The sequence below is a fragment of the Dunckerocampus dactyliophorus genome, chromosome 19, assembly GCF_027744805.1.
Source record: "Dunckerocampus dactyliophorus isolate RoL2022-P2 chromosome 19, RoL_Ddac_1.1, whole genome shotgun sequence".
NCBI classification, from domain to species: domain Eukaryota; kingdom Metazoa; phylum Chordata; class Actinopteri; order Syngnathiformes; family Syngnathidae; genus Dunckerocampus; species Dunckerocampus dactyliophorus.
In genome coordinates, this window is record NC_072837.1 from 10,876,092 (window position 1) to 10,899,881 (window position 23,790).

The 23,790-nt window shown below is 39.2% G+C and overlaps 1 protein-coding gene across 2 annotated transcripts in view; it reads right to left on the reverse strand.

Annotated features, from left to right (window-relative positions):
* Window positions 1-11,968: 11,968 nt before the first annotated feature.
* The window catches only part of ptchd4 (patched domain containing 4), a 70,915-nt gene continuing 59,093 nt past the window's right edge, over window positions 11,969-23,790 (reverse strand). For both annotated transcript variants that reach the window (XM_054762296.1, XM_054762295.1), the window contains one exon: window positions 11,969-22,252. In XM_054762296.1, the coding sequence (XP_054618271.1) occupies window positions 20,577-22,252 (1,676 nt within the window). In that variant the 3' untranslated portion in view covers window positions 11,969-20,576. The remainder of the gene's footprint in view (window positions 22,253-23,790) is intronic.

Genomic DNA, 23,790 nt, shown 5'->3' on the forward strand with positions numbered 1-23,790 from the left:
CTGTTGTACGAGCTAGTTGAGTTTAAGGTCCAAGGTTAGGGTTGGGGTTTAGGGTTTGGGTGAGGGTTACCAAATGCCACTGTTATACTAGCTAGTTGAGCTTAAGGGACAAGGTTAGGGTTCGGGGTTAGGGTTACCAATTGCCACTGTTATACTAGCTTAAGGTACAATGGACCAATCATTTCCAGTCATTTTTCAAATTAACTTTGTTCTTTAAAGATAAGGAAATATAATTAATCCCTTGACCAGTCCAGAGTGTACCCTGTTTCTCACCCGCTGGCATAGGCTCCAGCATAGAAAATGGATGGATGGAATGAATCCCTTGTAAAAACAATACTTCAAAAAATACTCCTTTATCACTTAACCGTTTGATTTCAGAAGATCCCGTAGTTACTTCCTTTGACTACAACAGTATTGTTATTAATATGGATCATTTTTTATGTCCATAGTCATGCAGAAAGCATTATGGTGTTGCATATATGGTATATTGCAAATGATAATACATATTATATTGCAGTCAGATGACGAGGGTGTTATTTTCGCTACTGCTTGTACAACACCCTTTTTGCTGAGCCTTTTGTAAAAGTGCTTCATTGATGTGTTTCCATCCGGGTGTGGACACCAAGGCACTGAGCACGCTCTCCAAGCTTAAGTGTTTGGACGCGTCCTGCTGTCTTTAACACCTGACTACGGCCCAATCACTCGTTTACTTCATCAACCTTCACGTCTAAATTAACACAATTTCTCTTAGCACACATTGTGACCTTAATTGAATGAAAACATCTTTTTAGCTGACACCGTTTATAATTTATGTCTGAATGTAACACGTTAGCGTTGTGTATTTGGAATGCAGGGGTGTCCAGATGTTTTCCACTCCTGCACAGTCAAAAGATGCGTTAGGGTAGGGGTGTTCAAAATGCGGCAGGTGGTCCATTTGTGGTTCCCGGATGTTTTTTTTATATTGGCACATTCTAAAAATATGTTTTAACTAGAAAATAAAATTTAAAAAAAACAATAGTAGCAAACATGGAAAAATCAGCAGTAATTTTACAAGAATTAAGTCAAAATATTAAGAGAAAAAAGGAAATAATAATGTCATTTTAGTAGCATAAAGTTGAAATATTAAAGAACAATTATGTTATATATTATTGTTCTTTTAAAGTCGTAATATTATGAGAAACCAACAACAAAAAAAGATGAAATGGAAAAAAAAACAGCTGTAATTTTACCAGACAAAAGTCAAAATATTAAGAGAAAAATATTGTATTCTAATAAGAAAAAAAAGAATAAGCTCCTAATATTATGGTGAAAAATAATGTCATTTTAGTTGCAGTTGGAGTTGAAATATTAAACAAAATGTGTATTTTTCATATTCAAGTCATATGAGGAACAAGCAAAACAAAATAAAGTGGGAATTTTTGGAAAATTAGCTTGGGGAAAAAGTTATAATATTATGGGAATAAAGTCAAAATATTATGGGAAAATAAAAAAGAAGAAATTGAAAAAAAAAAACAACGCTGTAATTTTACCAGACTAAAGACAAAATATTAAAAGAAAAAAGTTGTATTCCAACAAGAAAAAAGTCACAGTTTTATGAGAATAAACTACTAATATTATCAGGAAAAATTATGTCATTTTAATAGCATAGAGATGAAATATTTAAAAAAAGTTTGTCTTTTTTTTAAAGTCATGTATCATGAGAAACAAACAAAACAAGTTTTAATTTTCAGAAAATTAGGACGAGGAAAAATGTATATTATGAGAGAATGAAGTCAAAATATGATGGGAATACAGTCATAATAATATGAGAAGAAAATGGACGTACATTAGTTATGAAGAAAGTTAAAATATTTGGAAAAAAAAAGAAAAAGAGCAAAGTTGATACTAGGATGCTTTTTCACCTATTTCACAAAGCTGAGATGCAGTTTTTCCTCGAAATGTGTATAACATCTTAGCATATCTACATGTGTTGCTTTACAAAACATCCAAGTGGCCCTTGCGTTCTTTCACTTTTCAATATGCGGCCCTCGCTGGAGAATGTTTGGTCACCCCTGTGTTAGGGATTGTGTTAGTGTAGGTTTAGGGGCTAAGGGATGGCATTAAGGCTTCGTTATAATACTCCATAAAAATCTAACCTTGCTTCACCGCCATCATGGGCTGCAGAGCTGTGATTGGTAGTTTTTTTTTTTTTAGTACATCATTTCCTGTATGTAGCCTTTCCTCCTGGGAAGGCGCCATTTTAAAATCAGCCAAAACAAAGAAAAAATGTAACAAATTCGCCAAATATGAGCACTTATATAATACTTCTTTTCCCAATTACAATGGTTGCCAGATGTCCAACAATTCAGGGAGGTAAATTGCCAAAAATATGCTTTAGTTGCCGTTGTTCGCTCTTACAACATAGCAAGTTAAATAGCTAGTCAGTGAGCGTTGTGGTTGCTCACGCTGAGGAAAACACTGCCCTCTGGCGTTGTGGCAGATAACTGCAAGTCAAGAGCTCGCCCCGCCGAAGAGCTGTAACAGGATTAAGATGGCGTCAGCACAAGGAAGCATATAGTGTTTGCGTTCATGTTAGGGTTCAGGGTTACCAAATATCACTGTTATACAAGTGAGTTGAGTTTAAAGTACAGTGGACAATCACAACTAGGGCTCTAGGGCATAACTGATTTATTTAATTAATTATGTTACATTTTATTTGCATAATTAACGCATATGCTCTGTGATGACGGCGACAGCGGTACGGTGGAGCGTCCCCCACACGGTCACACTGAGTCTGACGCTCTTTTTATAACTTTATTCTAACCTGAACACATCAAGAGCAGTGCAATTCCAGCACCATAGGAGTGTCCCTGAATGCATCTCGCGGTCCTCTCGTGACGGAGGAAGAGTCGTTCCGATGTCGAAGGGGCTAATGAAGTGTGTCACTAGCACTAGCCCCTTCGACATCGGAACCACACTTCCTCAGTCACGAGAGGACCGCGAGATGCATTCAGGGACACTCCGAACACCACTATAACTTTATTATTATCTTTATTCTCGGTGCATGCGTGGTCTAAATAAACAGAAAGAAAAATAAAAACAATAAGTGGACATTATTATCACTCACTAACGTAAATCTTACTACGGAAGTACAATTTGCTGCATTTAAGCATGCTCGGAAATGCCAGATAATTTATCTACACCTGAATTCAACTTGAATGACTTTGTGTCGTTGAACGCAACTCCTCGTGGCTCATAATAACTTGGTTAAAGTTCAATTCGAATGTTCTGCTACTATTAAAGAGACCAGTGTTAATAGACTTTCAGACATGCGTGGTATCTTTTAGCTTCATTTCAATTTTCAGTTCATCTCGAGCTGTTAATACAAGCAAATATACGGTATATACTGTAACTGTGCCCTGTCATATCATTCTGTTCATAAAATACAGTAAAAATGGGCATATTCCACGCATAGATGCAAATGGCGATCAATCGGGATTAATTCTTTTGAAAACTGTGATTAATTTAATTACATTTTGTAATCATTTGACAGCCCTAATAATAACTAATCATTTACAACTTTCTATTTCTATATTTACATTTTTAATTTCTGTTATATCAAATTGTTATATATTTTTATCCAATAAATAAAGTATTTAATGACTTCTGCTTGAGTATTCTTTTTTTCAAGATGACTTTGTTGTTTGTCTTTATGTGCCCTGTGATTGGCTGGCGACCAGTCCAGGGTGTGCCCGCCTCTCGCCCATAAGTCAGCTGGTATAGGCTCCAGCATACGCATATGACACATGAGGTTTATGTATTTGTATTGCAGGGGTGTTTGTTTTGTGTTCTAGGGTCGCATACAGAAAAAATCAAAGCAAGCGGGGGCCGCTTTTATATTTTTTGTTTGAAAACCAAGCTATGTAGATATGCTAATAAGTTATATAAGCTGTATATGAAGGAAAAACAGCCTATGACTCTGCTTTGTGTAACAGGTGACCAAGTGTATTCTTAATATGAATTTGTCCTTACACTTTGTTGAAGATTTTTCCATTTCTGGGATTGTTTTTTTTTTAAGTTTACAAATATTTCAACTTAATTTTTTTTCTTGAAATGTTTCTACTTTGTTCACATCGTATTTTCACTTTATTCTTGTAATATTATAACCTTTTCCCAACCCAATTTTCCAAAAAGTGCAATTTTATGCTTAATTTTGTTTGTGCCGCATAATATTATGACTTTATAAAAATAACATCTCTTTTTTTTTAACATTTCGACGTGATGCTTTTAAGATGACATTCGATTTTTTTCCTCATAATTGTACGGCTTCATGACTTTTTTTAATCATTACATTTTAACCTTTTTCTCGCAACATTATAATTTTATCATTTTAATATTTTGACTCTATTTTCTTCACATTTTCTGGGTTTTTAAAAATGATTTTTGCTGTTGTTTTAAAAATTTACACACATTTCAACTTTCTTCTCTCAATATTATGGTTTTATTCAGAGAATATTTTGACTTCATTCTTGTAATATTGAACTTTTTCCCAACCTAATGTTCCAAAAAAAATTGCTACTTTCTTCTTTGTTTTGTTTCTACTGATATTTACAACTTTAAAAAGTCATTTTTTAAAGTTAATACATCTAAAATATAATTTTTTAAAATTTCTTTTTATTTTATTTTATTATTTACTTTTTTATATATATATATATTATTTTTTATACTATATATTTAAAAAAATATATATATATATGATATAAAAATAATATATAAATATATATATATAAATAAAAATAATATAAAAATTATATATATATATATATAATTTTTATATTATTTCCTAAAAAAAAATATATATATATATATATAATTTTTATATTATTTTTATTTATATATATATTTATATATTATTTTTATATCATATATATATATATTATTTTTTATACTATATATTTAAAAAAAATAATATATATATATATATATATATGATATAAAAATAATATATAAATATATATATATATAAATAAATAAAAATAATATAAAAATTATATATATATAATTTTTTTCCCCTCGTGATATTCCAACTTTTTTCTCACAAAATGGCAGCTTAAAATTAGAAATGAGTTCAGGAGTGTGTTATAACATTTTCCCAAGCGAATTTTCTAAAAATGGCAGCGCTATCCTTTGTTTAGCTTGTTTCTTATAATATTACGACTTAAAAAAAAATATCTCTTTTTCTTACATTTCAACTTTCTGCTTCAAAAATGATTTTTTCCTCATAATTGTAGGATTAAATAAAACACTTCTCTCTATGAAATATATAAGAGCTCCTTGTACTAATGAAGAATCCCCAATGGACACACGATCCATATTTTTATACTGTGAGATAAAAAATGAATATCATGGAAGAGATTTTTGATGATCAAAGAAAGCCTTTGAGAAACACTTGTGATTACACGACTTCAAGTATCAAGTGAAGCATCACCACTTTAATTATTCTTTATTATTATTAATTTGTAATCAATGGTAGGGCCCAGTTTGTGGTTTGTTTTTATTTCACCAATGTCAGTGCATTATAATGACTGAAGCTGTGTAATGATTGATAAACAAGGTTAAACAGCGCACAAAGAACAGAGCTTGTACTTTACTGTGAGGACTTCATTCAATGCTCAAATCTCCTGAATCTCCTGTAATCGTAAAATACCTTTTTGGGACACGAACGTAACCTGAGTTTTATTGTGAAGGCCGGAAGTGTTGTTGTTGGTCCTTGAGCTCGTAAATGAGTGTACCGTGACGGTGAGACGACGGCGGGTGTCATTTAAGTGTCTCTCGAGTTCAAAAGCCCCTTTGCTGGCTACGTAGCGGAAGAGGAGGGACTAACTTCAAATAATGGCGGCTGAGGAGCAACTCGTGACAGATGTCATAAATACTACATTCATAATTTCCGGTAAGTGCGCAAGGACAGGAAAGGATTTGAGACAGCACTGTACACAGGATGCCGACTGAAGTGTACTGACGCCACAGTGTGCAGCGCGCAAATTGAAACACAGCCAATGCATTAGTAAAATAATGCTTTCTTTTAACCGCTAGAGGGCGACATCGCCCTTTTTTCCCAATTTGGACGCCACCAGGCAACTCTTCAGTACAACGATAGCAAGTCTGTGCGCTAATTAATATTTTATGATTCGTTCATTTTACTAATTCTAATTATTTACTTTCAAGGACTTAGTTAATCTGTTTTTATCTGTTTTTTTTTAACCGTCATACCTAAATAGGGGAAAAACAGCTAATTAATATAATTGTAATTATTATACATATTCATGTCTTAAATTATTTACGTTCAATATATGTATATCATTTTATTTATATATTTTTTTAAATAACTCTCGTGTCTCCATAGAAAAGAACATTGAGCTAATGACTATTATTATAATAATTATGATATATGTTTAAATTGTTAATTTATTAATTCAATTGATTTACTTTCAAGGAATTAGTTAATCTGTTTTTTTTATAATAACCGTCCATCGAAAAAAAGTAGAGGTAATTAATATTATTATAATAATTATATGTATTAATTTGTTAATGTATTATTACGTTCAAGGAATCTGTTTTTTTCATAGCCCTCATATCTTCATAGAAAAAAAGAATAATTATTTTTATACATATTAATTGTTATTTTAATTAGTTAATCAGTTTATTTTTATTTTTGTACATATACTGATTGGAATTCCTCAAAGGCAGGTCATGAATTGAATGCGGCCACGTCCTCAAAGTTTATACTTTCCGTCCGTAACGCTCTTCCCTCAGTTCAGTCCCACAACATCTGATGCTGTGTGCCACCTTTGCACAACAAGCTCCTTAAATAAAAGGTCTGAAGGGGCAAAGGGATGGTGTCTATGGTGATGGTGGCGGCTTCACCGCTGTGGGGGCGACGATAACACCAGCAGCAGCGTGGCTGCAGGCTGGCAGGGCGATAACACATCCGATACATGTCGACGAGTGCTGCTTTTTCTTGAGAGAGGCGTGGGTTTTTTTCACAACAACGCTTCGTTTTGCATTGGGCAATTTTACGAACACAGTCGTCTCTCGCCACATCGCGGTTCGAATTTTGCTGCTTCACTCCGTCGCGGTTTTTCAAAATATATTCAGGAATAAATCATGGCTGTTTTGTGGTTGACTCCGGCTTATTATTAGTCAGAAAATATGCACATTGAAGAAAAAGGCCCGCATTTTTGGTCTAAATGAAGCATTTTCAAGCATAAAAATGACTACATGAACTAAAATACAAATATAAGACATGCAGGAAGACACGTTGTGGTATGTAGTATTCCACACTGGTCACTAGGTGGCAGCGGTGTTACATTTAGGGGACAATAGCCACCGCAGGAAGTACGAGTAGTAAAAAAAGAAACAAGAAACTCTACCAATGCTAACGTGTGAGTCTATATTATGTTTTATTTTGTCTTATTATGTCTACTATATTGGGTAATACGAGTGTACCAGTGTTATTTCACGTCTAATAATGTTAAAAAGCATACTTAGAAGGTTGTAAACAGGTTACTACGCTCTAATGACAAAAATATTCATTCATTTGTATAAATAAGGAATACTACTTCACGGAAATTCACTTATAGCAGTAATTACCCGCGATAAACAGGGACACTGGAACCTGTTTATGTTGTTGACATAAGTGGTTATCGGCATAAGCGAAGCCAAAAATAGCCATGCTTGCACATTTTAATTAACATTTCCTCCATTTGTTTTCATAGCATATTTGAGCTTACTTCGCACTGAACAGGAAGTCACCTGTGCGCAGGTTTTAAAGTTGTGTATCTGCCACACACCCATAGAGCAACACAGCAATACGAACGACACAACGAAAAAGGAGAGCAATTTATGAAAATAAACTGAAAGATACCGATCTCATCCCACGTGTATCGATCCGATACGGACACTGGGCAACAACACATTTGGCTCCAGCATGCCTTGATAGTCTTTTATTCGTATCGGAGCAGCCCTGATCTAGATCGCAGCAGTTTAGTTCCTTTTTCTGTATTGTTCATGTGTACATTCATTACCATAAGACTCCAATGCTGGTTTAAGGTGCAGGAAGAGTGAAAGAAGGAGTTCAGTGGAAGTAATTATCGCAGCAGCTCTCAGCAGGGAATCAATGAAGAGAAGAAAAGGACGAGCGCAGCGAGGAAACACATCGGCGGGTGATTACGTTCTTTTCTGCTTGTACACGTGGAGGATGTGTGCAGAAGAAGGCAGATGCTCTGATTAGGAACATTGACTTGAACGCCGGGGTGAAGCCTGCACGTTACTATGACATGAAGCGAGGCGCTTAGAAACGCGGAAAAGAAAGAAAAAGGAGGTGAGGCGGCACGGACAATGTGAGGAGGAAGCGCCGATAATCCATCGGAGACACACGACAGGATTAAGAAGCGGTGGGAGCTAAAAATATTTCCTGGCCGAGATGTGTCGGCGCAATAAGCGAGCAACAGGAAACAACATGGCAGCAGCTACTCCTGCTGACAGTCCCTGTCGGGAAGTTCAGCAGAATGCAGCATCTACATTATTAACACTTGCTGGATCCATCCAAATATCGATAGCATCCAGTAGGGCTGCAGCTAACGATTATATCATTAGTCGATTAATCTGAAGCCTGCGGTTTTAATTAATCGAGTAATCGGTTAAGCCCGAGGCGGCCCAAATCAATATGAAAGACAACGTATATTAAATATATATATATATATGATAACAGGTCTGCTTCCAAGGAAAACGATGAATTGAAGACCAAAATAGCTGTGAATTAATCGTATAGTTGATTAATCGTAATTGTTGCAGTATCCACACCAAGGGCAGTGTCAGTATCGGATATTTTTTCGTTCTCCTCCATTATTATTCTATCGTACCGGTATGGCAGATACCGGCTGGCCTGCTGCAAATAGCAAACATTGCGATTAACGCCCTCCCCCCCGTCCCCTGCCCCCAAAACACCCCTACGGCCGCCCCTCGCTACATAGCAGTTCTAACATCGCTCCCTCACTCTATCGCGGTTTTTCAAAAATGAATGAATGAATATATGATCGCTGTTTTGCGGGTGACTATAGTCTAATTTTAGTCAAACCACACTGAAAGACAATTCATTGGTCGTATTCTGGTCACTACGTGTCAGTAATTTAGCTTTTATGAACCACATGTATCTGTTATTAGCCACCTTGAGACTCTCTCTCTCATCAGGTTAAAAATCTAGGGGTAATAATGGACTCGGATCTGAATTTTAACAGCTTTTTGCCACCTAAAAACATTGCCAAAATCAAGGGAGGCACATCAGAGGAGTGAATACGGTGAGTCACTTAATCATTTCCTGTGTTCAAGGGATTGATCATTAAAATTCAAACGAAATTTGAACTTTGAGAGTGTTTGAACAAGAGGTAAATGTGATCAAATGTTAATGCCTGTCTGGGGAAAGTGGATAAAGTGTATGGTGAGGGGTTTTACAGCCTTAAAACATAGATAATAATTGCAACCAAAGTTGGCTACTTCACGGGTTTCACTTATTGTGGGCTATTTTGGGAACCTATCCCTCGAGATAAACGAGGGAACGCTGTATTCGATTTTTTTTTTCAGCCCCAGAACCCTTCCCTTCTTTCTTCAATTGCCATTGTTGACTAGCGACATACAGTAGGAAGCTAACAAGCTAAATGCACTACTAAACAAACAGGACGCCTCCATCTTGCACTGACATCACGTCCTTACTGTTCATGGTACAGTACATGTAGACTGTACGTCTTATTATGTATTTTCTTAGGGTTTTGTGTTTTCTGCGGACAAAAATGGCCTGGTCGACATAGACGGGTTGTCTACCTAAGCAGGACAGACTAAATGGAACGTTAACTTAAAAGCAAAGAATTGGGTACTCACCTCAATCATGGCTCTCACTGATGGCCGTTTGTTTTGGCAAGAAGTTTGTAGAGGGAGTATTCAGCTGACTCTGTGGAATACACTCCAGTCTTCTACTCGATGTTGACGCGTTGCTGCTTTCGCCAAAACTTCCAAATTCTTACATTTTCAGTTCCAGTCATCGAACACAAGCGAGTGAAATCCTTGAATGCTTCTAGCGTCGTGTGGTGTGTCTTGCTGACATTGCCATTCTTAGGCTGTTCCACTTGTGTTGATAGTATTTGATGAATGGGTCCCATTTCCGAGTGTCCGTGATGGATGGAAGTAGGCGTGTGCGAGGAACAGATTCATCAAAAACCTCAATTCTGTTTGTATAATTTTGTTTCTGATTCAGGGTTGTGTGGTACGTGTGCTCCGTATCATTAAGTAGGTAAAGTGGTGGGGCTCTCATCTTGACTGGGTTACACCAAATAGTACCTGTGTAGCTAAATGTTGTCCAATCAGATGAGGCTGCCACTGAGTGTATCCGGTAATTGTATACGTTAAGATTGTTGTTTTTATGAAACACACTAAGTTTGCAACCCATCTGAATTAGGTAGGATTAGGAGCTAGGGGACGTGAACTAGGACCAAATATGTGATTTAGAACAGTACCGTACTGATGCATTGGTTAGCACTGGTGATGCTACATTTCAGTTCGGGCATTTCTGTGTGGAGTTTGCATACTTTAAGGTTCAGGGTTAGGGTAGATTAGGTTCAAGGTTAGTTCAGGGTAGGTTTGGGTCAGGGTTAGGTGGTTAGGGGTTAGGTGAAGTGAACCAGCACCAAATGTGTGCCGTAGAAGAGTACGGTTCTGTTGCATTGGTTAGCACTGGTGATGCTACATTTGGGGAGGACATACACTAGGGCTCGGGGTTAGGGTCAAGGTTAGGTTAGGGTCAGGTTAAGATTAAGATTAGTAAGGTTAAGATTAAGGTCAGGTTTAGCGTTAGAGGTTTAAAGGACAGGGTAGGCTTTTGGTTAAGGGGCAAGGGTCGGGGATTAGGGGGATAAATGTAGGGGTTTGATTAAGTGGTTAGAGGTTAAGGTTGGGGGTTAATGTAGATTAGGGTCAAGGTTAGGTTAGGGTCGGTTAAGATTAAGGTCAGGTTTAGGGTTAGAGGTTTAAAGGTCAGGGTTTTGGTTAAGGGGCAATGGTTGGGGATTAAGGGGATAAATGTAGGGGTTTGATTAAGTGGTTAGAGGTTAGGGTTGGGGGTTAATGTAGATTAGGGTCAAGGTTAGGTTAGGGTTGGTTAAGATTAAGGTCAGGTTTAGGGTTAGAGGTTTAAAGGTCAGGGTTTTGTGTTAAGGGGCAATGGTTGGGGATTAAGGGGATAAATGTAGGGGTTTAATTTAGTGGTTAGAGTTTAGGGTTGGGGGTTAATGTAGATTAGGGTCAAGGTTAGGTTAGGGTCGGATAAGGTTTCGGTCAGGTTGATGGTAAGGTTAGAGTTTAGGTAAAGTAAATCAATACCAAATGTGTGACTGAGAACAGTATGGTACTGATGCATTGGTTCGCACTGGTTATGCCACATTTGGGTTATCAATTCATTTCTGTGGAGAGTTTGCATACATTAGAGCTGGGATAGGTTTTGGGTAAAGGTTAGGGATTTGGAGTTTAGGATTAGGAGTTGGAGAAGTTAGTGTCAAGGTTAGGTTAGGGTTGGTTAAGGTCAGATTTTGGGGGTTAGAGATAGGGGTTTTGGTTAAGGGGGTAGGTTTAGGCGTAAGGGTTAGGGATTCGAGGGTTAAAGTTAGGGGTTTGGTTAAGGGGTTAGGTGAAGTGAACTAGGGCCAAATGTGTGATTTAGAACAGTACGGTACTGATGCATTAGTTAGCACTGCCGATGCCACACTTGGATCCTCTAAGTTTAGTCATTTATATGTGGAGTTTGCATGCTGTCTTTTGGTCTGCGGACTCCGGATTGCTACTTAAATCCAAAAAACCTGTACTGTAATTCCCTAAGCTAACAGATAATGAACAAAATGGAGTCAAGACACACAAACAAAGAAAATGTTGGCCACTGTTTCCCATTTAAATGTGAATGAACAACAAACATTGACAGTGCACTGTGCAAGGAATAAGATCTAGTATACTTGTAACATTCCACTGTTTATTACTGCTCTACGGTGTTCAACTTTTCCCCCATTTTCATTCCGTTATTATTTTTTTTTAAGAAAATCCTGTCAATAAAAATCTTTCTCTAGTATATATTTTCTTAGAAAATATACAAAAAAGTATTGTACAGTTACTTTACACATGAAACATCCTCTGGCTTTTGATTTGGATCATACATGACTCATGTTGTTGTTTACTCATGGTGTTACAGAATATGCATCGAAACAACAAACATACGCCAAAAGAGATTTTGCAAAGAATATAAAACAAGTGCCATACATGCATACATACAGAATTATGCAGTGCCATGCAAACACATTCAATTTGGGGAAGTCAATGATTTCAGATTTGCATTTCTTTCCTGTTGTTGTTGTTGGGTTTTTTTTATTTTTTATTCTTCAATCACTTCATGCCTTCTTGCTATACATATATGACATGGCTTTTGGAGCATGGGACGTTGCCTCGTATCGACGTAGGGGCCGAGCCTGATTGACAACAGTTAGAAATTCAACAGTGACTCGTCCGACCTCACGATATCGCTGCGCTGTCATTCGAAACTCAGAACAAATAGTTGTTAAACTCACACACGCGTCTATAGCGTCACATATTTCACACCGTCTCGTGTGGAGAGCGTCCCTCGTGAGCAGTGTAATCCATCCTACCTGACACGTGCACACACACACACACACACGCACACACACACACGGACGCACACACTGACAGACTGTGTCCTGTGCGAGAATCGCTCAGTTTATCCGTTTTTTTCATGACAAACCTGAAACAATGTTCTGACAACTTCTCCGACCTGTGTGACACTGAGAGACGAGGGCAGGGACTGTTTTTTTGGAATCCAACAAAGAAAAGGAGGAGTAAAATGCTAAAAAAAAAATAATAATAAAAATGTCAGAACTGTAAGGATACAGCAGTTTTGGAAAAACAAGAATACACTCGGTCCTGGTGTTCTGATGTCTCATGGTTACGTACGCACTACCATAAATTATTAATAATGTACAAAAACAAAAATAGAACTAGAGTGACGGAAGAATATGTCGGACAATTTCACTTTTGTGACTTTGAGTTAGGATTATAGAGAGTTGGGGTTTTAGGGTTAGGATTAGAGGGTTAGAGACTCTTCTGGTGGTGAAAGAAAGTGAAAGTGAAATCAGACCTCGTAAAAAGCTCTGAAAGTGGAGAAACGGCGATCAACATTGGCTGCATGCCTGGTCCAAGCCGCTCAAATGCGGCGACCATCATCAAGTTGGTATCTTTGAACATGTGAAAGGATCTGCTCCTATGAAATAGACAGTGAAAACTAAGTTATACTTTGGTACTTTTTATTACTCTTTCTTTTCATTCTTGGACTGAATCTTTTTCTTTCTGTCCTTCACATGGTCTGTGTACAGTGTGAGTAACTTGGTCGTTATTTTAGGCGCAAGTTCCAACTTAAACTAAAACACGGCAAACATAGGAACGGAAGACCGAGGACCTCTGGTTAAGTTTTAGTTTCTGAGAGAATAGCCGCTGACAGATGACAAAAATGAAGTCTGATTTTTTTCATGGAATATTCCCAATACTGCGATACTAATGAATCACGTTTTCACTATCAGTAATGAATTCATAATATCAGAAGGAGACACAAAGAGATACTTAGGCTGCATGTCGGCAGTGTGGTTAGCACATTTGCCTCACAGACAAGAGGTTGTGGGTTTCAATTTTTATAGTCAGTATTTGATGTCATTGCAATGCAACTCTAAGAATAAAACATTAAAAGCCTCAAAACAGAGACCTGTTTGTCGAGAGACCAGTTACAACCTTGACTGGTTGCCATTCACCCAATTCATTTAGTGTCCCCAGTTAACATAACAGACATGTTTTTGGACTGTAGCAGGGAACTGGAGTGCCCTGGGGGGGTTTGGGTCTAACTCTAATCCTAACCCTAACTGGAGTGCTGGAGATTTGAGCCAAGATTCCTAGCCAGAACTACCTGGCTGTGAGGCATCCGTGTTGTCCCCATGCACCACGGTGCTACTGCTAACATGTGCTATCATAAAACGCAAGCTGGTGAGGGGGTTTGTCAACAGAGGCAATTGCATCCACGCAACAGGTAGTACTCGGGTTCCGAACAAGTTCCGTTCCTACGACGCTTGGTAGGTGGAATTTTAGTGTCAGTCAGAAGTCACTCCTGACATAAAATACAGTAATGCGTTCAGTCATTCATCCATTTATCCTCACTTGGGCTGCGGGGGTATGCTGGAGCCTATCCCACCTGACTTTGGGCGAGAGGCGGGGTACACCCTGGACTGGTCTCCAGCCAATCGCAGGGCACATATAGACAAACAACCATCCACACTCACATTCATACTTATGGACAATTAACCTAACAAAATACAGTCACTAAACACTAAATACAAGAATTCAATGAAACACTAATAAAAAAAACACTACACTGCTTAGTTATTACTGTCACTTTCATAGGAGCTCAAGGAAACTATACCGACCTAATTGCATACGTTTTCCAGACTCATTAAATAGATGTGTATTACTAGAGCTGCAACAATGATTAATCGATGATTAATCAATTATCCAATTAATCGACAACTATTTTGACATTCGATTCACCGTTTTTTGATTAAAAAAATGTAAATATCCTCTGATTTCAGCCTCTCAAATGGGAATATTTTTTAATTTCCTTAGTCATCGATGAAAGCGGACCTGTTATTTGTGTGTTTTAGGCAAAAGAAGATATTCACACACATCGGCTTTGACTTTGGAAAGCAGTGATGGACATTTTTGCCTTTTTTCTGATATGTTGCAGACCAAACCACGAACTGTTTGTGTTTGCTTCATGTTTGTTCCGTCTAGGGCCTAAGCCATTACTCGATTCATTGAAAAAACCGTCTTCGATCAATCGACTAAGAAAATAATCATTACTTGCAGCCCTAGTATCATGTGAATAAGTGATGGAATTGGATTGTTTTCATGATTCTGAATATGCATGACATTATGTCACCATGTAATTTCCAGGACATTAAAGCGAGGTGATGTTGCTGATGCAGTACAAAGGGTTGGAGGATAATAACAGGGCTGACCATTCAACCAGTCAATCTTCCCAAATGTTTTCCGGGATGAATCGCCCAAAGTTTGCTCTCACGCAAACATCTTAGCTTCCAATAGCAAGCACCTTGGCTTGACTGATCTATTTATTTTTCTTTTAGTAAGTCACAATTTTTAAAAAATAAAACAGAACAGCGGTAACAGTCTTGGAAACAGGAATAGATTCCCACACTTCAGTTTCCATCTTCCATACTTTTTCGTACCTGGAAATGTGCAAAATCCAATTCCATACATCTATACGTACTTGCGCAGGAACCCTGTAGTTATGTGTAGGGATGGTGTGGAGTGCAGGAAGTAGTTCTCGTGCGAGTCACATGTTTACGGACCAAAATTAAGTAATTTGTTAATTGATGGGAGTGCGTTGTAAGCACGGAACGTTGTATGTTTTTTTTTAAATTTTCTCAAGAACACAAACTTTTGCTAACCCCCCTGAAAGTCTTGATAAAGATGACCATTTGGTGTGGATTTGCCAAACATTATTCATAAAACCAAGAACAACCAAGCACAATTTTGGAGATCTGGTCTTTTGATATTCTCCCTTCTTTATGCAGTAATACTGTACGATATTCGCAGTACTAATAATCACAAAATTCAGACTTTATTCTTGAAAATTTCTCGCAACTGATTGACGATACTCATAATTCAGTGCTTTTACATAATGATACTTTGTTTAGAGGCAATAATACTGTTTATTAGAGTTGTGTCCTGCAGTAAACTGCTCAGAGAGCATGTAAGAGATTTTCAAATGTTATGAACACATTCAGTAAATTTCGCCATCTTCTCTTCCTCTTGCGATAAAACTTAGTGAAATCCCCAAGTCTCTTCCTCGTCAATAACATCTGAAAATACAACACTGACAAAGCTTGCTTATTCCATTGTTCAAAGCCCATCAAGTCCCAGCGTAATATTTTGGAACTTTTGGAGCTTTTTAGCAGATAAATTCTTCCCTATGTTCACCCGCTAGTCTAAAGAATCTTCAGTCAGTTTCTGAACATCTCTCCCAAGATTTTTTGCTGAATAACTAAAAAATTTTGCTAAAATGCTACGAGTGGCTGCTGGGAACAAAGAACAGAGTACAAAATGTAAGTTCTACGAATGCAATCAATCAACCTCGTCTTTACACTGCCGATCTGACTGACTGAATGAACCCGTTGTTAGTAAAACAATTGATTCAGCGCTAATGCAATGAATGGGTGCACTATAACACACGCTTGACCCATTCTGGGCTATTTAGAGTCACTTTTTCGGACAAAAGACCACTATTTTTGTGGTTAGAGCATAGAAAAGCTGTTTACGACCTCCTAAATACGGGTCCTCTAGACATGAAATAACACCCCTACAGTCACCTTTACACTCGTATTACCCAATAGAAGACATAATTTAAAAAAATAAAACATATTAGACATAATAAAGACTCACACGTCGGGGAAGGTTTTTTTACTTCCTGTTCTGGACACTACTTCCTGTGGTGGCTGTTGTCTCATCAATGTAACATTACTGACACCTAGTGACCAGTGTAGAATACTACATACAGTATCATCACAACGTCTTTGAATGCGTCTTCTGAATGCCTTATATTTGAAAATGCGTAAATTATGCAAAAAAAGTATGCATATCACATTTTTGGACTAACAGGCTGGATTCAACCACAAAACAACCTGATTTATTAAGATATATATATTTTTAAACCTGGTACAGTGAATCCGCAAAAAATTCCAACCGTGAAGTGGTGAGGGATTACTGTAATTTCCAAATTAGCGTGGTATTTTCTGTGGTTACTGTTATTACGACGTAAATGGACATTGACAGGTTTTGATCTCACAGAAAACTGTCAAAAAAAATCCAACAAACCAATTCCGTCTCTCAGACCATGCAATGCGATGAATGCGCACTGCTGTTTTTCCCAATACCAAAAATTTTATAAAATTATTGGTCTCCTACTCGCAGAAATAAACAAACGTTGACACAAATTTTTCCGTTGTTTTGAGTCCAGTATCATACCGTCTTTATTTGTTAATTTTCTTTATAAGAATAATAGAGTTGTGATTTTATTTAACTATTCCTTTCTATAAGGAACAAATAGAAAAATACTAAAAATGGATCATTCAAGAGGCGTTTTATTTTAAATAATTATAATAGCATAATTTAGTGCAAAGTGTCCAGAGTTTTTCCGCCGAGGGCCACAAAAAAATTCAAGGGTATTATTGACTACGTTTGCAATATTCGGACTTCTGAAATAATTCGGAATAACCCCTTTACATGCGGAAAAAAACCTGCACGCAAAACGTCATGACGAAATGCCCCCCGGACACTTTTGAAGATGCGTTCGTACAAACCCTGCTTTGCGTAACTGCTTGCTCACCTTCTGATAGATTTCGCTATTGTGGTACTTTCTACCGTCAATAAAAAAAGCTAATGTTCCTGTTCCTGTTCCTGTTCCTTTCACCAAACTAACGCGGTGGTGTGGGTTTTTGCAAGTAGTGCCTGCCAAAGACACAAGATTCCTTTCAAATAGAACATGCGCAGAACACAAATTAATGTTCCTTTTGATCGGGATATCCCGGGATATCCATGACCCGATTTTCGGGTAAGAAAAGGAGTAACGCAGGGGTAATATTCGGGTTTCTAAAAACCGGAATATATTCCGGTTTTTCAAAAGGGTTATTAGTGTTTACATGTCCGTGCGCAACCGGGTTATTGCTAATATTCCGGGTATGATCGGGTTATTTGACTGCATGTAAACGTCGCCATTGACTTTATGTATTTATTAAGGACGTTAGAACCACTCCACTGTAGGTCGATACGCACAGCTGTTAAAAATATTTCAATGATTATTTTGCTAGTGTGGTATCTTGTTCAGTTTAATTTTGGCCCTGATCCTCCCTCATAATGTTTCATGTTTAATTTAATTTAAGTTTTATTTATAAAACTCAAGCTGGGCTTCGCAAACAACCCCCAGGCCGCACTTTGGACACCTCAACTTAGTGATTTATAACCCAGCGCAGCCCAATGTGCTGCTACAACCCAAATAATACATCCCCCAACAACTTCAGGCTATTTCCCCCCTTTTTAAATGCAAATTAATATGCATAAATGAACACATGATACTCCTCATAGTTCTGTTTTAAGTGTCCGTCTGTCTGACTTCCTGTTTCAGCCCCCTAGTGGTCACTGGCCAATCCAGTGTGTGGAATTGTGGGATTTTGAGTCACTGTACACATGCGTTAAAAGTATTAATCTAATTAATCATGCAAATGACTTCCTCTGGATTAATTTTGACAGTCCCAGTACGAGAGTGTTTACTTGGTGTGTGTCGTGCCAAAATGCCCCGCCACTTTGACAAAAACGGAACATTATTAAAACCACATTATTCTGCGTTTATCGAGGCACACCCAATACATTAGCCAAAAAAAACAAAAAAACGTGTAAATAAAAGTTGCGGAAGAAACTTCGAGAGCAGTGATTCTCAACTAGTGGTCTACAACAAAATAAAAAAAAATTACGAAAATAATGTCCGTGCCCAATGTCCGTGAATGCACCTTGAGTTCTTGTCTGTGCTATACCCTTGCTATGCCGCCACTTTTCGTTCAAAACATTTTGAGTTTGTGGATTAAAAAAAAAGAAAAAGATTGTTCCTGAAAGGATCACTAAACTTGTTGTGTGCTGGCACTGCCTCAAATTCAACCTGCACTAACGTCTTGTCATTAAATAGAAGATATTCGAGTTAAAAAACGCCAGCCATTTGGGTCGCCGCTTGTCTTCAAGGGGCGATGGTGCGTCCTGCACCCAAACCAGTTGAGAACCACTGTCCTACTGTAGAGTTAAGTTGAGGTATTGTAACCCGTGAAGTAGGGGTGGGCGGATAACATCCATACCAAGGGTAGTGTCAACATTGGGTCAATACAAGCGTGATGGGATTGATACAGTTCAATATCTGCCTTTTTAGATGTGTTCTTCATGTTATACGGTGGAACCCTGGTTAGAGTACGCCCCGGTTAGCGTGTTTTTAACGTTGGCAAAATTTTGACACGGTTTGCGTAAAAATGGCAACCGGATTCGGAAGTTGGCTACTTGGCCTGTGCTTGATGTCATCAGCGGTTGACTCTGTAGTTCATTGCTAGCTAACACGGCTACGCCACATGTCTCAAAAATGCTAACCCAAATATGTTGTTATAGTTTTACAATTATACGGTGACACACAGGAAACAATTTGAAATACATATAAATGATGAATAAAAAGAATAAACGAACATTTAACGTCACTTTTACCTCAACTGAACATGCTATTGCTAACAAAGACATGACACAAAAGCACGATGTGGCAGCGAGATCAACACCTTCCTCTCAAACACCACCTTCGTGTTTTGTAATGAGTTCTTTCTTGAATCGGTAGTGTTGCCCACCTTCTATGTCAATGCTGGCAACTGTCTTTGGCTCCAATGTGGGTTATTTTACAGCTGTGATCTATAAGAAAAGCAGACTTGTGGCCTAACTGTGTTAGCTAGCAAAGAACTACAGAGTCAACCGCATATGACATCATAGACGGTTGACGGAGCTGAATCCCGGTTTCTGTTTTATGCACTGGCAATTTAATGGGATGCTAACAAAAACGTTTTGTGATAAAACACATTTGGACTCACGCAGCGTATTAATAACAAGACGCACACCAGAAAATGTATGCAAGGGAAAATTTGATGGTGAATTTTCGACGTTAAGTGAAACACGCTAGCGTGCTTCCACTGCATTGTTAAATTACTCAAATATTTTATTGTGATTGTAATTATGACCAACAAATTAATGGCAAAATCATTCAATGATCATGAAAAATTTCAACTAAAAAGATCGGTATCGGCACAACTGGCCCTTTATTTGCCTGGTATCGGCTCGATACCAACATTTGCAGTATGGCCCACCCCTACCATGAACCCATGTGTCATTTTAAATAAGCAAACGGAGGCCACTGTGTACCGCTCACCGTTTCTGTCGATGCAATACTCAGCAGCACAGACAAGTCGTCAGTTAGCGTCCACAAATCTACGCACGCCGTTTTCGCTTTATAAGTCCAGTTTCACTGGTAGTTTCTTCCATTTCACCAACCTGCGTGAGCTTTCTTGGCTTTAATAGACTGCTTTGCTCCTCACTGTGGTGGAGATAAGGGCTGCTGGAGATACAGTTTGAGTTACTAATGTTTTTTAATAGCGCAAGCTACTGTACTGTTCAGAATGCGCGTACACGTCTGGTAACCTAGTTTCACGTATGCGTCGTAGCCAAACCAACCACACTGTCAAGACCGATTAGCTGAATGGGCTGGACTCTACTCTGGACTGCTTAGCTGCTATTGGCTGGAGTGATCCGGGCTCACCACCTTGAGCCTTGTCTTACCACCGTTACATTACGTACCGAACGACTCCTCACACATTAGTCACATGATCGGGATTCTCTCTGACTTCAATGCACTCTATCTCTTCCCGTTCTCGTTCTCTCTCCCGTTCCCGCTCCCTCTCCCGCTCTTTCCGCTTGGCCCGCTTCTTTTTCTTGTGTCTCTTCTTAGACGGCGGGAAGAAGGTGAGGAAGACGGGGAGGATGACAAAGCAGTGGAGCACGGTGCAGCCGGCCGTGAGGAGTGAGCACTTGAACAGTGTGTAGGTCAGATTGGAAGGCACAAACACTAAAGGTATGATCCCAATCACAAAGCAAGATGTGTTCTGCAGGATGGCCGCCCCGTGCTCCTCCAGTGCCAACTTGATGCACTGTGTCCTTGTGTGCTCGGTGGCCAGCACAAACGTGTACAGATGCGGTGCACAGTGATCCATGGCGAAGTTCAGGGTATAAATAAGGCACAGGATTGAGATGCTGTCCATGCCAACATTCCAAAGAGTCATCAAACCTAAGACGCCCAACTCCACCGACGTCACCGTGAGGATAAGCCAGAAGTTCCCCAAGGGGTTGATGACGAGGAAGAGAGTGAGGATAAGGATGGTGAGCACGCTGAAGCCTGAGGTCAGGATTGGAGAGATGACAGAGGAACTGTAGCGGTCCATGAACACAAACGTGGGATTGAAGGCAATGAATTTGATGCTGTTAATCAGCATCAGCGGGCGAAGCTTCTCCAGAAGCTCCACCACCTCCTCGCGCTTCTTCTCCGTGATCCGTGCCACCAAATACATGCGCGAGGCGATAATGTCGTACTCGCTGGTGTCACGGTTCTTGGAGAATATGATGTCCTCTGTGAAGTGCTGGTACTCCAGGCTCTGCAGGAAGGAGCCTTTGAGAATGCCGATGAAGTCGCTCTTGGTGGAGGCGCTCACGTTCACCACCCGCAGGTAGTGGAAGAAGTTGTCCATCCAGGAGATCTTGTTGAAGCCGTGACTCAGCATCTTCAAGTGCTCCTGCACCGTTGAGTTCCAGTACTCTATGGGCTCGTAAATGTAAAACCCGATCACAGGACTGTAGTTGCTGAAGTACTTCTGCTGAGTCAGCGCATAGGAGACACTCGGAGAATTACTTGCCAGGAGGTTTACGATGTTTGAACCGTCACTGATTTGTAAACATCCCATGAATGAGAAAGAAGCATAGATGAGATAGAGAATGACCACAAAGGGTTTGACGTAGGTGTTGGTAATCCACTCTGTGTAGTGTTCACGCAGGAAGTGCTGGATGAAGTGGTTCTGGTAAGGGACGCTGTCGTGGTGCGTCGACAGGTCGTGCCCGTCACTCATCATGGTTTTAAACCACGTAGGCTGGCGGTCCAAGTACTCCACCGAGGGGATTTTACAGCAGAAAACACTGTGGTAGCGGTTCTGCTCCAGCTGTCCGGCGAACACCAAGCAGGAGCCATAGAACGAGAAAACGTAGAAGTAGTTGACCAAGATGGCGACACACATGCTCTGGCAGAAAATCTTCACAGACTCGATGTTGGTGAAGGGGCTCGCTCCCATGCCGAATGTGATGATGTAGAGCGAGCTGGTCATAGTGTAGCACACCATCACGTCTGCGAAGGCGTCAGCCACCCGCTCCTTGAAAGGCAGATTTTCCCTCGTTCTCCTCCAGCCTGCCAGAAGCTCGAACACCCCTTTGGTTCCATGGCCTACAGAACACAAAAGAGATGAAACAGTAAATCATTTTGGACGGACCAGTCAGGGGCGTACCTCGCCAGCTGGGAAATGAGCAGCGAATAACAGATGATGCTATGGCTGATATCAACATGACTCAGTGTGGTTGGTGAGTAGCACACTCTTCTGGTGAATACATGTCATAGCAACTGAGCTTCACAATATAGGCAACACAGTCGGCTTATCAATTACTCACATTTACCCAAAGAATTTTGTGGCTGCCTTTGGGCGGGGCAGAACTGTCAACAGCACCCGCCGCTGCTCAGTAAGAACACAAAATGCAGAACAATACGTGCTTTGAGCATACCAGAAAACTCCCCGACGACGCCACAAAAAGTCGATTTGGATAAAATATGTCATCACGGGGGGTTGGAATGTCGATGTAGCGCCAAAATCGGCAAGTTGGCAACACAGGCTGTACCTTATATATGAATAAATATATTTCAGGAAGTGAGTGAGGAATGCTAACCTCTGCCAGTCCAAGGCTCTCCAGAATTGTGTTTATTGTCATTAATGAATTGATCCTATGCAAACTTGTGAGACTAATAACGAGACAATAATCAGGTAATTATCAATTTCCTGTTCCAGGGTGGTGCCCTGAAATCAAATCCATCATTTTCTGGAATAAACGTCACCATTTTTTTTCTCCAACTTTCATCTTTTATGCAAATGTAATGTGCTATCACACATTACATTTGACTTATGTTATGATTACATGTAAATCCATCACTTTGCAGCTTCTCCACAAACATTCGTAGTTGCTTCGTAGTCCTAAACAGCACGTTCACGTCCAAAACAGCGGGGAAGGAGAAAACGATTTCGCCAGCAAAGAGATGAAGCAGAGGCAAAATAAGGAGAGGAGTAGCGTACATGCCTGGAAGCTTTGCTGCTGCTCAATGCTAATCAGCTTTGCGGCTCTCAGAGAAATTCTGTGAATGTATGAATGCTGAATGATGTACGAACCGGAATAGAAAAAAAAAAAAGACTGCAAGAGGGGCGGGGGACAGGGAGAGGTTAGCTGAGGTGATAGCAATTATAGAAAATAACACATACATGCTTGATAGGGACGTCACGGTACACCATTAAGTGAAAGAGTGACAGTTTGAAGACTGTCAATCATATTTTATGTCCAGTAAAGTCATGTTTCTTACCGCTTGTCTTTAAGGGGCGATGGTGGGTCCTGCACCCAAACCAGTTGAGAACCACTGGGTAGTATCAACATTGGGTCAATACAAGCGTGATGGGATCGATACGGTTCAATATCTGCCTTTTTTAGATGTGTTCTTCATGTTATACGGTGGAACCCTGGTTAGCGTACGCCCCGGTTAGCGTGCTTTTAACGTTGGCCAAATTATGACTCGGTTTGCGTAAAAATGGCAAAAGTCGGCTACTTGGCCTGTGCGTGATGTCATCAGCGGTTGACTTTGTAGTTCATTGCTAGCTAACACGGCTACGCCACATGTCTCACAAATGCTAACCCAAATACGTTGTTATGGTTTTACAATTATACGGT